Here is a 16,273-nt window from a genome sequence, read left to right on the forward strand (position 1 = left end):
TGCAAATGTCTTTGAAGTATTTACAAAAGGCTAGCATTTTGTTTTAGATTAGTTTAAAGATAGTGATGATTAGTTTTTAATTGCCACTGAATCATAAAATACTCTGGACCAGATCCTCACTGTTATAAAGCTAATGCTTCACTGAAGTCAGCTTCATTGGCACTATGTTGATTTACACATGCTGGGTATTGGAGTCTCTTTATAACTAAAAGGTTTTGAAGTTTGCACAGAAGTCAGAAATAATTTTGAAGGAAAAAGATGTAGAACACTTTTAATTACTAGTCTGACACCCTGAAAAAGATGGGGTTCCTCTATTCACAGTTTCAGGATAACTGAACCTGTACTCCCTCTGCGTTCCATTTCAGGAATGACCCAATAGGTCTCAGGAGTCCAGCTGTCACGTGTTTTGGGGCATGAACCTATGTCCCACTCCCTTCCAACCGGGGGGGTTTAAAGCTGCACAGCGCCATACCATGCTCTGTGATATGCCCAGTAAGTCAGTCTGCATGGTGGCCCTCACCTGTGCTTTGCTTTCTCTCCAAGCTTTGTGACCAGTAGTTACCACACAGGTCTTTCTCAGCAGAGTACATTTATTCTTAGGGAAAAAGCCTCACAGAGAAAACATACATACATATATAAAAAGGGTCCTACATGTTTATGAATTTCCTGAAATTGCCTATTGGTCCTATGGGGCCATTGTAGGCCAAAATCTTTTCCACCCTTTTTCTGAATTAAAAGAAAGACCCCTGAGTCTAAACAGTTTTTATATATTCCACATTTGTTCTTTGTCTGTTGGTCTCTGGAAAACTTGTTTTGAACCAGTATATGCAAATCATCCCAGAGGGTGGTACCTTTCCAGAGTGTGTCTACAGTCTCAGCAACTTGCCTTATTCACCCCCCCAAACCCCAAAACACATTCTTCTTAATTTCTGGAGAAGCTGTGGTAATCTCTACCCATTCCCTGCCGTCACATATAATTCCTGGCTCACAATGATACATAAAACGTTCATAGATTTAATACAGTATGGTCCCCAAAAATATCAGAGGGAAACATTCCAAGCAAGGATCCTTGAAATTTATCTTAGATCTTGATTAGTAATTAGCAATAATGTACACATTTTAGTGCCTGCTTTCCATCCTTTCATTAAGGTTATGGGATGGATGTAGCAATTTTAAAGCTGTAATTAATGACATTTTAGTAAACTCAGTTAACTTCCTTGTCATGCGAGTAGCATTTGGAACACAAATGTTAGTTGAATTAACAATGTTCTGGATTCAAGCCAAAAAAATTTAAATCCAGATCCTAACTACCCCAAATCTCTGGACAGGTTGGATAGGGTTTTGTTCTAAAGCTGCCTACAAATAGGACTTCTTTCACAAATGGGAATAGAGTAGAGTGGGTTCCTACAATGTATTCATCTTGTGCTGTTGTCCATGCTAAAAGGGAAAAAAAGGAAATGTTCCTTAGAAGTTATGACCAGAGTTTTATATTTTTAAAAAATATATTTCTTACAGTATTAATTCATAGCATATGTAATGTAAAAATGACCCAAGAGAAATGAACATAACATGCTTAATAGCAGAAGCTTTGTTCTATTTTTTCCTGACTCCTCCAACAAGAAGTAATTAATGATTAAAGTTTCAACTTAGTGTCTGAAATTTAATAGCATTCCTAATGTGCATAATCTTATACTGCTGACTGTTTTGAATATCTTTTCATTATCTTAAGACATATTTGCTATTTCAATTGGCACTTTTCCTCTTTAACTTTTCTGTAGTATTGCAGGATCTTCCTTATGTATTTTCAGTAGATTGCAAAATATAGCATTTATAGCAGTTACTAGCATACAGTGGGGAAAGGGTCTGATAGACTATTAAAATGAAGGAATATTTATTATAAGATGGGGAAATGAAATCAGCATTTTCATTTTAAAACACAAGTATTTTCATTTGCCAGCAGTGTTTGTGTGAGTAGTAATATCTTCAAGTATTGAATAAGCAAAGGTAGAAAAATACTGATTGTTTACCTGGGAATGTTGAGTGAGAAATAAGATGTTCACTTTGGAGGAATCCTTTTTTTATACTCTCTGTGACACACACCCCCCCCCCACTCCCCCCCCCCACTCCTTACCTAGATAAAATAAGATAATTTACTGTGCCTGAATGTCCTTGCTCTTTCCCTTCTATTCAGCTATTACCTCTGCGTAGTTCTTCCCAGTCAATTCTTTTTGCCCTCATTCCCCGAAAGACCTGCTCATGTGTTTTGAAGGTGTTCACCTGGAGGAGGAAATAGGGATGTCTCCATTAATGTGTAATCCAGTTATCAAAGCAATGGATTTATCTTGCATTCGTAGAGCATATTTAGTTTATTTAGAATATAACTGTAACACCCAAGAAACATGATTTAGCTAAATTACTATGCCAATTTCAGTTAAACCAGTTGCTGTTTCATAATTGCATTAGATAAAATAACAACTTTATTCTAGTAGTAACATTTTTTTTGAAAGACTTGACAGAAAGGAAATGGTTAATATATCCATTACACCACTGAGTTTAGCTTACTACTTCATTACATTATCTGGGTAACAATAACTTTCTAATCAGCAGAAGGTTTAAAAACCAAGGGAATTCACTGGTCTTTGATGGCATCTGGTCCATGCAGAATTTTTTAGCTAACGTAATCAGCTTTCCCTTGTTGAACCAATTAGAATTAAATCCCACAAGAATCCCACAAGCACGATTTCTGGCAGTGTTTCTCAAAGGAAGACTGAAGTTTTATAAACCTATTGGTGATGGTTAAAAAGAATGATACAGCCTGCAATCAATTTTTTATGACACTGCTGGTAATGAAAACAGTCTAACAGAAATAATGTGTGCTAAATATAGTACATGAGATTTTGCAACTAGACATGTTTCTCTTTCCATTCTGTTGATAATTTCTGCATAGTTATAATAAGCTCCCCTGACTCGGGTCTGACTTTATTTTTAAACATTTTTTTTTATTTAATATCCATAAATAATAGAGGTGATATATTTACGAGAAAAAACTTGATTCTCCATAAATCCAAGCCAAACTTCTCTAATTAAATGCTTTTGACACTGTACAAGCAAGGTTAAATATATAGCTTATCCATACTTGCATCTTTTTTGAAATATTGCACCTAATCATATAATTTGTTAGCTGTGGCTAATATAACCATTTTTAAATAACATCTCTTCAAAGTCGGGAAAAAGGGGCTTATCATCAACTCATTTTCTGAACTAGTATTTTTCCCCTCAACTAAATGTTCCCTTTTTAATTGCTCTAATAAAAAAGATCTAGTGTTGTCAAAATCATAAAGTATAAATTCCTGGCAGGGATTAATTGCAGTTTCTCCATAGAAAGGACTGTTGCCAAAATACCTCAAGACAAATTTATTCCTCAAAATAATGAATTTCTCTGAATCAAGGTCACTCTCGTGGAATCGGGGAGGATGAGAGGGGGAGATCCTCTGATATAAACTTGTATCCTAATTTCTCTGTAATATCTTAATTATATAATTCTTATCCTAAATAGAATATAACAAAAAGGGAGAAAGTATTACCATATTAGTCAAGTTGCATTTTTGTAGAGGAAATTAAATAATTTAATAATTTGAAGTAAACAGTATTTCCACAATACTGATCAATTACTTAATAAAGAAATTACAATATTACATCAGTTGATACTTTCAGATTGTTCAGACTTTCCAAGGATTAGAATATTACACCACTTAAGGCATTTTTCCAGAGTCTTGAACTTAACAATATAACTCACCGTTGGTAAGAGCTCCTTCCATCAAATGATGTCTCAGACATAATAGTGGTGATAGCAGCTTAGCATAGAGGGCAGACTTTAGTATGGTTGATGTCGAGGTTCTCAGCAGTGGAAATTAATTCATGTGTTAAGAGCTTTTTCTACCTCTCCTTTCCCTTGATGCCACTTCTGGAAAGCATGGGGAAGGGAGTGAGCTGATTGTGATACACCAGTTTTATGGGAAGATGAGGCATTTATTTCTTTTCTCTTCCAGTCTCATCTCCTTGGGTGTGAAGAGTTTCTCTTCTGGAACATTGTTGGATTCTGCTCCTCACCTGTGCCCTGTGTTTTATCACTTTCAGCTTACCTTGATAACCCTTTTATTTCTCATAAGCATGTCTGTGCCTTCACACATACCAGCCTTTATGTCTGATAAATCCTACCTGATTGTGGTGCATAACCAAATCCCGCCTTAAAACTAATTTATTTCAGTTTGCCTTTTATCACTGACTTCCACCTTGTCCCACATTCCTTCCATTTCAACAACTTTTAAAAAGAAACCAACAAGATGCATGTGTAACAAAAACCAATCTCTCTGTTGTCTCAATCTCTCTGTTGTAATTCTCATTCCCTATAACACCTCTCCTATTCCTTGTTTATCTTCCTTTTTTTAATCTTAATCCAATCATATGCATAAAAAGAGGGCACTGTCATTTTTGTAATTAACTTGAAAACACCATGCACTCCTATGGCATTGTGCAAATAAATAATCAATTATGAGATAGAGTTGGGCAGAGCCTGGAAAGTGAAAACAAGCAGTTGGCATTGGATGCTGGAGAAGGTGAGAGGAAACCAGTGAAGACATTCAGGGGGAAGATATAATTAGAACATCAGCATGATGATGTCAGTAAATGATCTTGGAGGCAATATGTTAAATTGATTTTTAAAGTAGGGGTAGGTCAGGAGAACAGGTAAGTGATAACACTGTTATCAAGATAAAAGATGCCCAAGGCATAGCCTAAAGTTTTAGTTGTAAGGATAGTGGTGAAAGGACCACACCCTATTTTGATTGACATTTTAAATATATACAAGCAGTCACTCTTTGAAGAAAGTCGGAGGCCTTCATTTTATTAGGCAGCTATAGTTTGTCTAGTTCATGTACTTTCATTTTGACCACAGAAGTGATTTGTAAGCAGTTTGTCTAAAGTGATCTTCCTAGTTTTTGCAGTCTGTTTATAGTCAGTAATAAAACTGTCATTAATCTGCCAGCTAAATATTTTACTTTGTAAAGCTGTGTGAATTTTAAAATGCTGACACTTAGGTTTTTTACTAATACAGAATCATTTTTCCATATATATTAATGCTTTAGCTCATTATTATTGCAATATAGTAGACACGTTTGAAGTTACTGTCCATTTATTTTACTTGTATATCATTTAAAAATATCTGAATAATGTTGCCCTTTTTGTCATTCCTCTGCTTATGATGAGGTCTCTGACTCGCCACAGTTCTACCAGAGTAACCATTAGAGTAACATCTAACCTGGTTGACCTTTCACGCCACTGTATTGCTGTTGGCTTTTTGCTTCAAGATTTCCATAAAAACTGTAAATTATTAGAGAGTATTAAGGTATAAATTGTGATAATGAAAATGAACCTGCTCAGTAAATTTTGAAAATATCACATTCATCAGACCCTAAGAGTAAAAACAAATCCTTTCTCTCTTTATGATGGTGGTTTTGCTTTTTTTAATATTCAAATTTCAGCTAAATCTGTCTGTTTGTAGATTTGTATTAGCCCATCTTTAAACTTTTTTTAAATGTATCAAAGGCCAAAAAATGTGTTAGCTAGCAGAAAATGCTGCTACTGCTTCTGTGCAGATGAAGTGTCCCTGGCCCCTGAAAAAATAAGATTATATATTATTAAAATGAAAGAAATTGGAAACTACAAGCCATTTGTTTTACAATGGAGATGCTTTGTGTATAATGCTTTTATTTTTTTAAATAAAAATTTTGCTAATTTACAAAGGTTTATAAATTATAATTTGGTTTGCAATTTGTATTTAGAACACTGTAGAATTTCGTAAATACGTGGTTCCTTTTTTATTTCTTCAAAAATAAAACATCAGTTGTTTATATGCTATAGTGTAAAATAGTCTCAACAGCTGATTTAACAATTTGTATATTTTTATGTGGGTCTTCACTAGTTACCAAAAAATGTAAATGAAACCTAATGTTGTAGTGAATAACTATTACCTGTTTGACTCCTAGAAGGAATAATCCTGTTTCCCATTCTCTGTTCTGCATGCAGTTTACACAGAAGCATGACAGAACACTTACAAAATTTTGTGATGCTGTTTTTCCTGTATAGTGGGAAGTATAAACAGTTACAGGTGAAACCTGGGCAACAAGCTCTTCATTGTATGTGAACGATCATCTATACGTATAGCACGAAAACATCAAAAAAGTGAACACCCAAAATTAGATTGACACATACTAGCAAAGCCTTCATTTTAGTGGCCTGAAAGGTCAGTTGGGTTAGATATTACTCTAATGGACACTGCCACCTGATTTCCACTTGGTGCTAATTTGTTTGGCCTTCATGTATATTTAAGTGACTTCTCTGTTGTAAGGATCAAACACGAAGTGATTTCTTTGATATGCCAAATTCTTTTCTAAATTTAAAAAATATTTTAAGTGCAAGTGAGCTTCCAGTAAAGAATGTTTCTGGAACCTAGCCAGGTTTGCTGATGAATTTCTTTTTCAGAGGTGGAAACTACATCTTCAGGCAGAAGATCGTAATGAAAATTTTGATAAATTTTATTTACTAAAAGTAAAGTAATGCATGATTTGGGCAAGAACACTTCTGATATTGTGGGAATTCCAATGAAAGATGCATCCTGTGAAAAATGCATCTTTTCTGTTAAGTGTGTGGACATAATTTGTTTAAGAAATGTTTCATGTCTCTTTCCTGTTACGGTAGGCTTTTCTCTTTGGGACAGATAAGGTGATCAGATAGTAAGTGGGAAAAATCGGGATGGGAGTAGGAGATAATTAGTAATAACATATATAAGACAAATGCCCAAATAGCAGGACCGTCCCTATAAAATTGGGACATCTTGTCACCCTAGGGACAGAGGATAGTAACATGGAGAAACGTGACAGAAATATCAGCGGAGTTTTAGGATGATGGGCTAGATTCGGTGCTGGCTTATGGCAGAGGAACATTTATCCAGAAGGAGCAATTAATTGTCACCTTTTCATTTCTGGGTAGGCTTTCTACCAGATAGTACAGGTCCATGGCCAGAAATTAAGCAGTTATGCCCAAGAGAACCACCACTAGCTGGCTGTGATGCAACCATTCTTTTGGTGGCAAACCTCTTTGAATTCTGAAGCCCTAGTAAAGTCATAGGTAAGGTCTTTGTTCCTCACTGTAACAGCAAAGGAACACAGCCCCAAGTGTGTGCTTAAAAAACAAAAAATAAACACACAGACAGAATCAATACATAGTTATTTCCAGATTTAAATAATTACTTTAAACCAGAAAAACATTTGCTTAGGGTGAAAATCACCCTGCCTGCACAAAGCCTAAAAATGTACTTTGTGCATTGAAGTAATTATGGCATGGCTAATCCAAATGGGCAGGCAGTGGGTTCTGCAAATCCAGTACCCCCTTCTCCCAGCCTGCCCCACCAGATCCCCTGCACCTTGGCCTGTTCAGGACTGAAAGAGGTTCCTTCCAGTGTTTTACTGTGGAACATTGATGGCACAGAGATTCTTATATGGGACTTTCAAACATGGATGAATTTCAACTTCAAAGAGCAATTTATAATGATAATTAAAGCACAAGTAGGTTTTTGATTGTATGAATGATACTAAAATATTCCAGATAACTGATTAAATATAACCCATACTGAGAATAAAACAATAGGATGGAAATAGTTGTCCCTATTTTTCATTTAACGCTGGTAGAAAAATTTCTAATTTATTTTTTTACTCAATACAATGCAGTTCCCATTGTTCCTTTTGGAAACTACTGGCTTCTACTTTTGAAAATCTGACCACTTCATGTAGGTACTTAAATGAGACATGAGCTCTTCAGAAAATCAGGCACTGTGCAATTCGCTTTCACATGTAGTAGGATAACTATACCCTTTATATAAATAATTCCTGAATAAACAAAAAAGTGTAAAAATATGGGTAATCATTAATCCAAATTAATATTAAATATCATTTAAAAAGTAGCAATAACAGTCAAATGGGAAATCATGGAGAAAACATTTCACATAATAAAAGGTCCATAGCATTGATATAACTCATTTTGGTTTAATGGATAATGCCTACTACAGAGTGCATATTAATATTATCCCCTAGTTAGTGAATGAGGTGAAGATAAATATAGATGAATGGTTGACATAAGATTTTTGCAGTTTGATCTAAAACTGATATGTGATATTTAAAATAACTTGGATGAAAAATTATTGGAGGTTTCTTTTGTCAAATTTAGTGTCTGAGAGCTGAGTGTACAGAAATAGTGCAGAAAATAAATCTGCTGTGCTGCTAGCAAGACCATGAAGCACAGAATGCCAGATATCCAACAGCAAAGTGAAACCAGACTCATTTTTTCCAGATCATCACTGACCTTTAAAGACCAAGAAAAAGCTGAAAAGAAAAATTCTGGAAAATAAGCACAATTTACTGTATCATTAGCTTAGGGTTTAAAAAAAAATACTAAGCAAGAAGAGATCCTATTTCTGAAAGAAACATCAGGTATTGATTTGTTAAATTCCAGGTTTGTAAGCATAACAAATGTCTTTCTCTTTCCACTCCCTCCCAGCTCTGTCGGATTAGCAAAAGCAGCCCTAGAAGCAATTAATGGATTCAACCTCTTTGGCAGTCAGGTAATAAAGACGTTTGTTCATTCTATATTTTTAATTAACAGATTGTTTGTTTTTTAACAAATTGTTTTCACCGCAGATCAATGGATGTGTAAAATTCATAACAAAGTCAGTTCAATCTCCAAACTGGTAAATAGATTGTTCCTTTTTTTTGTACAGAATGATAACTGAATAAAATCAGCTCTGTCCTTAAATATAGCAAGTTTTATTTCTCTTTCCAGTTGTGTTTGTGGGTTTTAATTTGTTTTTTTGTTTTTTGTTAACTCTGGTTAAAATAGAAATGTCTACAACTTTTCTGCTTCCCCTATCACTTTTGATCAAGATTTTAAACATCTCATTTTGTTTATATGATCCCACTGCTGTCATTTGTGTTTTAAATCTCAAATAGGTTGCACCATCATTGGAATCTTTTCTGTTACCAGCCTTTCACATAGTCTAGTATTTTGGTTTTTGTTTAGGTTTTGGTTTGGGTCCATCCCCCGCCCGATACATTAAACTCCATTAAAAAGAAAGCCTTTTGTCATACTTTTACCTCTGTTAGACTTTCTCGCCCTCTACATTCTCAAAATTTTTGGCTATAAGTCTCTTAATATATTATACCCACAAAGGTCTAAGCTCAAAATAAGAGTATTCTTTCCAAACTTATAGCCCTGAGAAGGTGGGTAATGGAGGAAATTTGTAACTGAGCCATTAAACGTTGTCAATTAATGTGGGGAAAGGGAGTTGTGGCTGTACAAAAATAAAGGAGAGGTGGATGGTGCCATAGATGCAAAGATAACCAAATTGCAAGGGCAAAGGACTTTGGCAGAGAACTGTCCATAAGAGACTTTTGGCAAAAAAGTGAGTGCAACAGCAAAGCTGTGAGTTTAAAATGTTTTAACATTTTAAATTTGCTCCTGCGTTGCATTTTTTAAAGCATTCATTCTTTCAGTTCTCATACAATGTTTGTCTTGCTAGAATACCCAAATGTCTTCATTTCTGGAGAACATTAATACATGCTATGTTTTAGTTTTACAAATTCCCTTCCAATATTGAAAATCATCCAAAAATTGATTTTGAAAATACTAAATTTTTCTTCTTTAGCTGCTAAATTAAAACTGTTGCTGGTTATAAACAGTGGTTCATTGAAAGTGTATGCACCTTGCAGTGTTTAATCATTTTGTAATGTGACCTCATGTTCTTGAAGTAACACTGATCTAATTAAAAGTCAAAGGCTAGAGGAATATATCCAAGTATGCTGAGAGGTATTGTCCCTGCTATACATTGAATGAAAACATCAAAAACGTAAGAACTGACTGAGCCCTGGGAATCTTATTCAAAAACATTATTCTTGATTATTTCAAGGGGAGGGCACTTTTTTGTTGTTTTGTTGTTGTTGAAGCACTGGTACTTTTCTATTGCCTCAAAAGTCAGAGATGGAGCTAATTTGTAGTGTGGCAATCCTTGCCTATTTCAAAGCTTAAAATTCTGCTTTAAGATATATAGTTAAATTTTGAATTAGATTGCCATGGTGAACCCAGTAAGGAGTCAGGGAGGAAATTTATACATTACCAAAGAAAATCTTTGGTCTTTAAAGTTTTTCTTAATATTGTCTTAACTGAAGATCATGGAGACTTGAGTTTCAAAGACAATGCTTTGTTGTAAGTCACCTTTATTTAGACTTACAAACTCTATGCTGAGTCAACGTACTGACATAGTGCTTTCTGTGTGAGCAGTGATTATTTATTTATTATTACTATGATTTTACTATTTGTATTACTGTAGTGTCTAGGAGCGTGAGTCATAGAGTAGGATCCCATTGCTTGGTGCTGTTCAAACAGAACAAAAAGACAGTCTCTACCCCAGATAGTTTACAATCTGAAGTATAAGATGAGAGAACAGGTGGATACAAACAGATAGGAGTACATGAAAACAATGACAATATTGTCTACATAGACAAGGCAGACACAGGATGGGGGAAAGGGTATAATGCACAAGCCAAGTGAACCATGTGATGATAGCAAACGTATTATTCTATCTTCGAGTGATTGCTCATATCCATTCCAATATAGGTGTGTGCACGCCACAGTGCACGGTTCCTGGAACTTTTTTCCCCTTAGCAGCCCCCGTAGGGCTGGCTCTGGTGCCCCCTGGAGTGCCGCGCCCATGCCGCAGCACATGAGGCACTGCCGACCCTACGCACCCTCAGTCTCTTCTTTCCGCTCGTGACGGTCGGATGGAACTAGCACTTGCTCCCTGCAAGTGCCATTCCCCTTCTTTTATCTCTTTGTTAATCAAAGTACCTAATTAGTTTAAGTAGTTGTTAAGTGTTGTAGCTTAGGAAGAAGTCCCTGAAGGACTTAAGGTGGCCGGGCTATGTCCCGGCTGCCTGGGTTTAACCCCCCCCACGCTCCCTCCTCCACTCGGTGCCTTAAGTGCCTGGGGGGAGAGCAGACAAGAGTAAGATATGCAAGGCTTTAAAACAGTGAGCCAGAGGCAGAGAGATTAGGTTTAAAGCCTTGCTCCTATCGCAGCGCTCCGCTCTGTGTCCGGGTCGTCCGGCCCCCCCTCGGTGTGGAGCGCACTGTCGGCACTGGATTCCACTCGGCACGGAGCAGCATCCCCAGTGCTGAGGACGAGTACAGCGCATGGAGAGCGGACACTCCCCTGCGCCATGGGTATGGGCAGGGTCAAGGACAGAGATGCACCAGCCACGACCCGTCGAGTCCCCTCCGGGTCTTCATCTCTGTGCAGGGGTCCACCCCTGACTTTGTGGAGTGGGAGAGTGCCCCTGCCAATGCGGAGGCTGGCGGCATGAGCCTTGTTGGCCGGGGAAAGGGTATAATGCACAAGCCAAGTGAACCATGTGATGATAGCAAACCTATTAGTTCCAAAATTTGGTGGGGGGATGGATTTAGTTATGAGGAAAGAAAAGGGCAGGGGGACAGAGCAGGGGAGGAGATAGTAAGAGAGGCAGATGTGTAGATTAAAGCTGCACTATAGAGACTGAGGCTACGTCTTCACTGATGGCGGCAAATTCGTCAATGAAGACCCACTCAGTCAATCCAGAAATCGACGTATTAAGACCACCTTCTCAAGTGGCGCAGTGCTGAGTCGATGGGAACACAGTTCCCGTTGGTGCAGGGCAGTGAAGATGGCGCACAGAACAGAAGCAGAGAAGTCGACGGGAGTTATGCACGTTTTTTGCGTCACTTGCGTAACTCTGGTCAACTGCCGCCGAATCTCGGAGGTAAGTGTAGACAAGCCCTGAAAAGGGTGGGGGAAGGATGGAGCGAACAGCACTTGGCACAGGGCAGAGAAAGTCAGAGAACATTCTGTAGTCTCCCCATGGTGTGGGTGTGGGTGGGTGGGTCTTGCCTGCACAGTTCTGAGTCCGGAGGGGTATCTCCAATTGGGTCCCTCATTCCATGCCCTGTACTCCCAAAGCAGCTGTCTCTGCTTTGGCTGCTCTTCTTCCTACTGGCTGCAATTATAACACAGATCTAATGTGGGTATATCACTGGAAGACCGGAGACCAGGATTCCCATTCTAAGTTCTGTTCATTACTGTCTACATGATTTTTTTGAGTAAACCCCTTAAATTATTTGTTCCTCAATTTCCCCATCTGTAAAATGGGGGGTAGTAATACCTACTTCACAGAGGTATTGTGCGGCATACTTAGTATTTCAAAGAATTTTCAGGTCCTTGGGTGAAAGGTGCAATGTGAGTTCCAACTATTCTTCTTCTTCTAATTAGAAGTATTTTAACTAGACAAAATTTAAAAAAAAATTGGACTTGTCTTCATGTAGAATTTTCTCTTCTTATTTTACTGACAGACTAATGTAGTACAAAAGTGTAGATTATAGAGAGGAGTGTGGCAAAAAAAATTCAGGTTTTTTTGTTTGCTTTTTTAAATTTCATATAACCAGTTTCAAAAGCCTGCTGCAGATTCCATTATATATTGTAATATTTTATAATTCTCCTTTTAAGGATGCAGAGTATCACTTTGTAATGATAGGCTTTTGTAAGTAAGTAGGATTCTAGAGTTCAAACTTGCATCACTAAAATGAATGCAAATTTTGCTACTGATGTCAGTTGTACACGTATAGATTCTTAATTTCACCTGTGGTAATTCATCTTACTAGAAAATGAAGTGTTTCAAAAAAATGGAAATTCACAATTACACTATTCAATCTATTTGTAACTCTTCCCTCCCCCCCCTCCCAGACCTCCTTCATCTTTCCTATTGATCTGAACCTCTCATCCTTCCTTCCTTAGTTCTTTCTCTAGCTACTTAAGTCAGGGCCCAAGCATAATTTTTTTGGGCCCAGTACAAACTTGTAACACGGATCCCCTCCCACAGACATACCCATGGGGGTTGCAGCCTGGGCCGGGCCCCCCAGGGCCTCTGGGCCCTGGTAAAGTGTGAGGGTCCTGGCCTAAGTTGTTATTTTTGGATCACGGACATTTTCTAAGACCTTTAATAAGTTCACACCTAGTGGCTTAAATTTTGAATAGTCACTGCATTTGTACAGCTTACAGGTGAATATCAGAAATGTTCACCATAGAACATTGCTTTATAAATGGTATAATATCGCCTCTATAGACATGCTAGCTCTGTATCACATACTTCAATCAGTGGTTGACAAGTGCAATCATAGGGCCCAATCTTGCTAGGTGCTGAACACAACAGTTTGCATCACTGAACCCTCGTGAGGAGAAGTGAATGATTACTATAATTGTGCCTTTCATCTAATCAAGAATGCTTGAAGTAGTCTCCCCTTCCTCTCCCCCCAGCAGTGTGTGAATGCCAGAGTTGGCACAACCACTTTGACTAAGTAAATCATTCTAGATTTTATATCAACTCATAAGATGAAAAACTTTTTATGGGTGGAAAAGGTAGCTTTTATTCTTCTTAGAGTTCTGGTCCCTATGTGTATCCCATAGCTGGGTATGCATGCTCACCATGCATCTGAGTTTGGAGATTTCTAGTAAATAGTTTGTTGGTCTGCACATGCTCAGTTCTCCTCATGCTCTGAACTGAGGCTATAAGGGACAGAGCAGTTTCTTCTTACCACTGCATGGCCTGAGTTGGAATCCTCTGTGTCCACAGATTTCTCCGTGATTCTTTGCCTTAATGAACTTGTAAATATATTGTAAATAGTTTTAGTATTTTAGTGTAGTTAAAGTTTTAGTCTTAGCATAGTTAGTATAACTTAGTTTTCTCCCTGCCTTGGGGTGTCTCTCTTCACAAACAGACTACTTCCAGATTCCTGGGTTTTAAGAACTGCATATTCTGTCCGCCTTGCTTCTCCATGAGCAACGATCACCAATACTGCCTCTGATCTGAGGTTTCTCCATTAAACCCAGGAGGCTTGTGAGCTCCAGCTGAAAAAACATCTGATGGAGAAGGCTGAGACCTACATCTGATCTGGGCTAGGGAAACCCCCTTGTATGTCTGCCTCAACTGTTGAGCAGTGCCCCTCCAAACACATACTTAGGAACAGAAGCCAGAGCTGCTAAGTCCATAGAGTAATCATCCAGGGCTTCTTATGACAGTGAGGGGTACTCTCACAAGCATAAGGTCATATCTCCTTCAAGATCTGTGTTCAGAAGAGATCCCTTCCTGACTCCTTCCAAATTGGGTGTGTCCTCACAGGTGGATCCTAACGAATTAGGTTCACTTAAACCCTCTGGCCATGAGGGGAAGGCATGAAGGAAGAAGGATCCGCCAGTACTAATGGTTCTAATTCCTAAAGATCGACACTGCCAACACCATGTAAGAGTTCATGTGTGGACTTTAACGGTATTGGACCTTCTCCATAAAGAACTACCATCCACGATGACTGGATGCACCAGATCCATCAGTCCCAACTACTGGAATGCCCCACACTCTGGGACAGACAGAAACTTACACTGTCAGAAAATATCTTCACCCTTCCTTAGCCTCAGTTCCTCTTCCTTTGGATCTGATCTTTCTGTGAGACATTGACACACCAGAGGAGGAAACTGTTTCAAGGAGACAGGAATGTTTCTCCTCCTTAGCCCGTATGCAGGAGCTTTCACTCATAGGTACTCATGGCTCTGCTGGTGGAACAGGAACCAGCCTTTTCTTGGAAGGCTCCAGATCATAGAATCATAGAGTTGGAAGGGACCTCAGGAGGTCATCTAGTCCAACCCCCTGCTCAAAGCAGGACTAACCTCAGCTAAATAATCCCAGTGAGGGTTTTGTTAAGCCGCAGCTTAAAAACCTCTAAAGATGGACATTCCACCACCTCCCCAGGTAACCCATTCCAGTGGTTGACCCCCCTCCTAGTTAAAAAATTTTTCCTAATGTCCAACCTAGACGACTCCTCCCCCCCCCCCCCCCCCACGCAACTTGAGACTGTTGCTCCTTGTTCTGTCGTCTGCCACCACTGAGAACAATCTAGCTCCATCCTCCCTGGAACCCCCTTTCAGGTAGTTAAAGGCTGCTATCAAATCCCCCCTCATTCTTCTCTTCTGCAGATTAACAAGCCTAGTTCCTTCAGCTTCTCCTCATAAGTCTTGTGCTCCAGCCCCCTAATCATTTGTGTTGCCCTCCGCTGGCCTCTCTCTAACTTCTCCACATCCTTGTTGTAGTGGGGGCCCAAAACTGGACACAATACTCCAAATGCGGCCTCACCAATGCTGAATAGAGGGGAATGATCACTTCCTGTGATCTGCTGGCAATGCTCCTACTAATGCAGCCCAATATGCTATTAGCCTTCTTGGCAACCAGGGCACACTGCTGACTCATATCCAGCTTCTTATCCACTGTTACTCCCAGGTCCTTTTCTGCAGAACTGCTGCCTAGCTCGTCAGTCCCCAGTCTGTAGCTGTGCATGGGATCTTCCATCCTAGGTGCAGGACTCTGACCTTGTCCTTGTTGAACCTCATTAGATTTATTTTGGCCCAATCCTCCAGTTTGTTTAGGTCCTTCTATATCCTATCCCTACCTTCCAGAGTATCTACCACTCCCCCTAGCTTAGTGTCATCTGCAAACTTGCTGAGGGTGCAATCTACCCCATCCTCCAGATCATTGATGAAGATGTTGAACAAAACCGGCCCCAGCACCGACCCCTGGGGCACTCCGCTTGTGACTGGCTGCCAGCTAGACATCGAGCCATTGATCACTACCCGTTGAGCCCGATGATCTAGCCAGCTCTCTATCCATTTTATAGTCCATTCATCCAACCCATGCTTCTTTAACTTGCTGATAAGAATATTGTGGGAGACTGTATCAAAAGCTTTGCTAAAGTCAAGGTATATCACATCCACCGCTTTCCCCACATCCACAGAGCCAGTCACCTCTTCACAGAAAGCAATCAGGTTGGCCAGGCATGACTTTCCCTTGGCGAATCCGTGTTGACTGTTCCTGATCACCTTCCTCTCTTCCAAGTGCCTTAAAATGGATTCCTTGAGGACCTGCTCCATAATTTTTCCAGGGATTGAGGTGAGGCTGACCAGTCTGTAGTTCCCCGGATCCTCTTTCCTTCTTTTCTTGAAGATGGGCACTATATTTGCTTTTTTCCAGTCATCAGGGACCTCCCCCAGTTGCCACGAGCTTTCAAAGATAATAGCCAATGGTTCTGAAATCACATC

The 16,273-nt window shown here is 39.0% G+C and overlaps 1 protein-coding gene across 6 annotated transcripts in view; it reads left to right on the plus strand.

Moving 5' to 3' along the window:
• PHKB (phosphorylase kinase regulatory subunit beta) overlaps positions 1-16,273 on the plus strand; it is a 173,798-nt gene that overhangs the window by 61,375 nt on the left and 96,150 nt on the right. For all 6 annotated transcript variants that reach the window (XM_067550516.1, XM_067550507.1, XM_067550525.1 and 3 more), the window contains one exon: positions 8,611-8,674. In XM_067550516.1, the coding sequence (XP_067406617.1) occupies positions 8,611-8,674 (64 nt within the window). The remainder of the gene's footprint in view (positions 1-8,610; positions 8,675-16,273) is intronic.

Source organism: Emydura macquarii, unplaced genomic scaffold, assembly GCF_026122565.2.
Source record: "Emydura macquarii macquarii isolate MOO-44397 ecotype Brisbane River unplaced genomic scaffold, CSIRO-AGI_Emac_v2 contig_295, whole genome shotgun sequence".
In the NCBI taxonomy this organism is placed as follows: domain Eukaryota; kingdom Metazoa; phylum Chordata; order Testudines; family Chelidae; genus Emydura; species Emydura macquarii.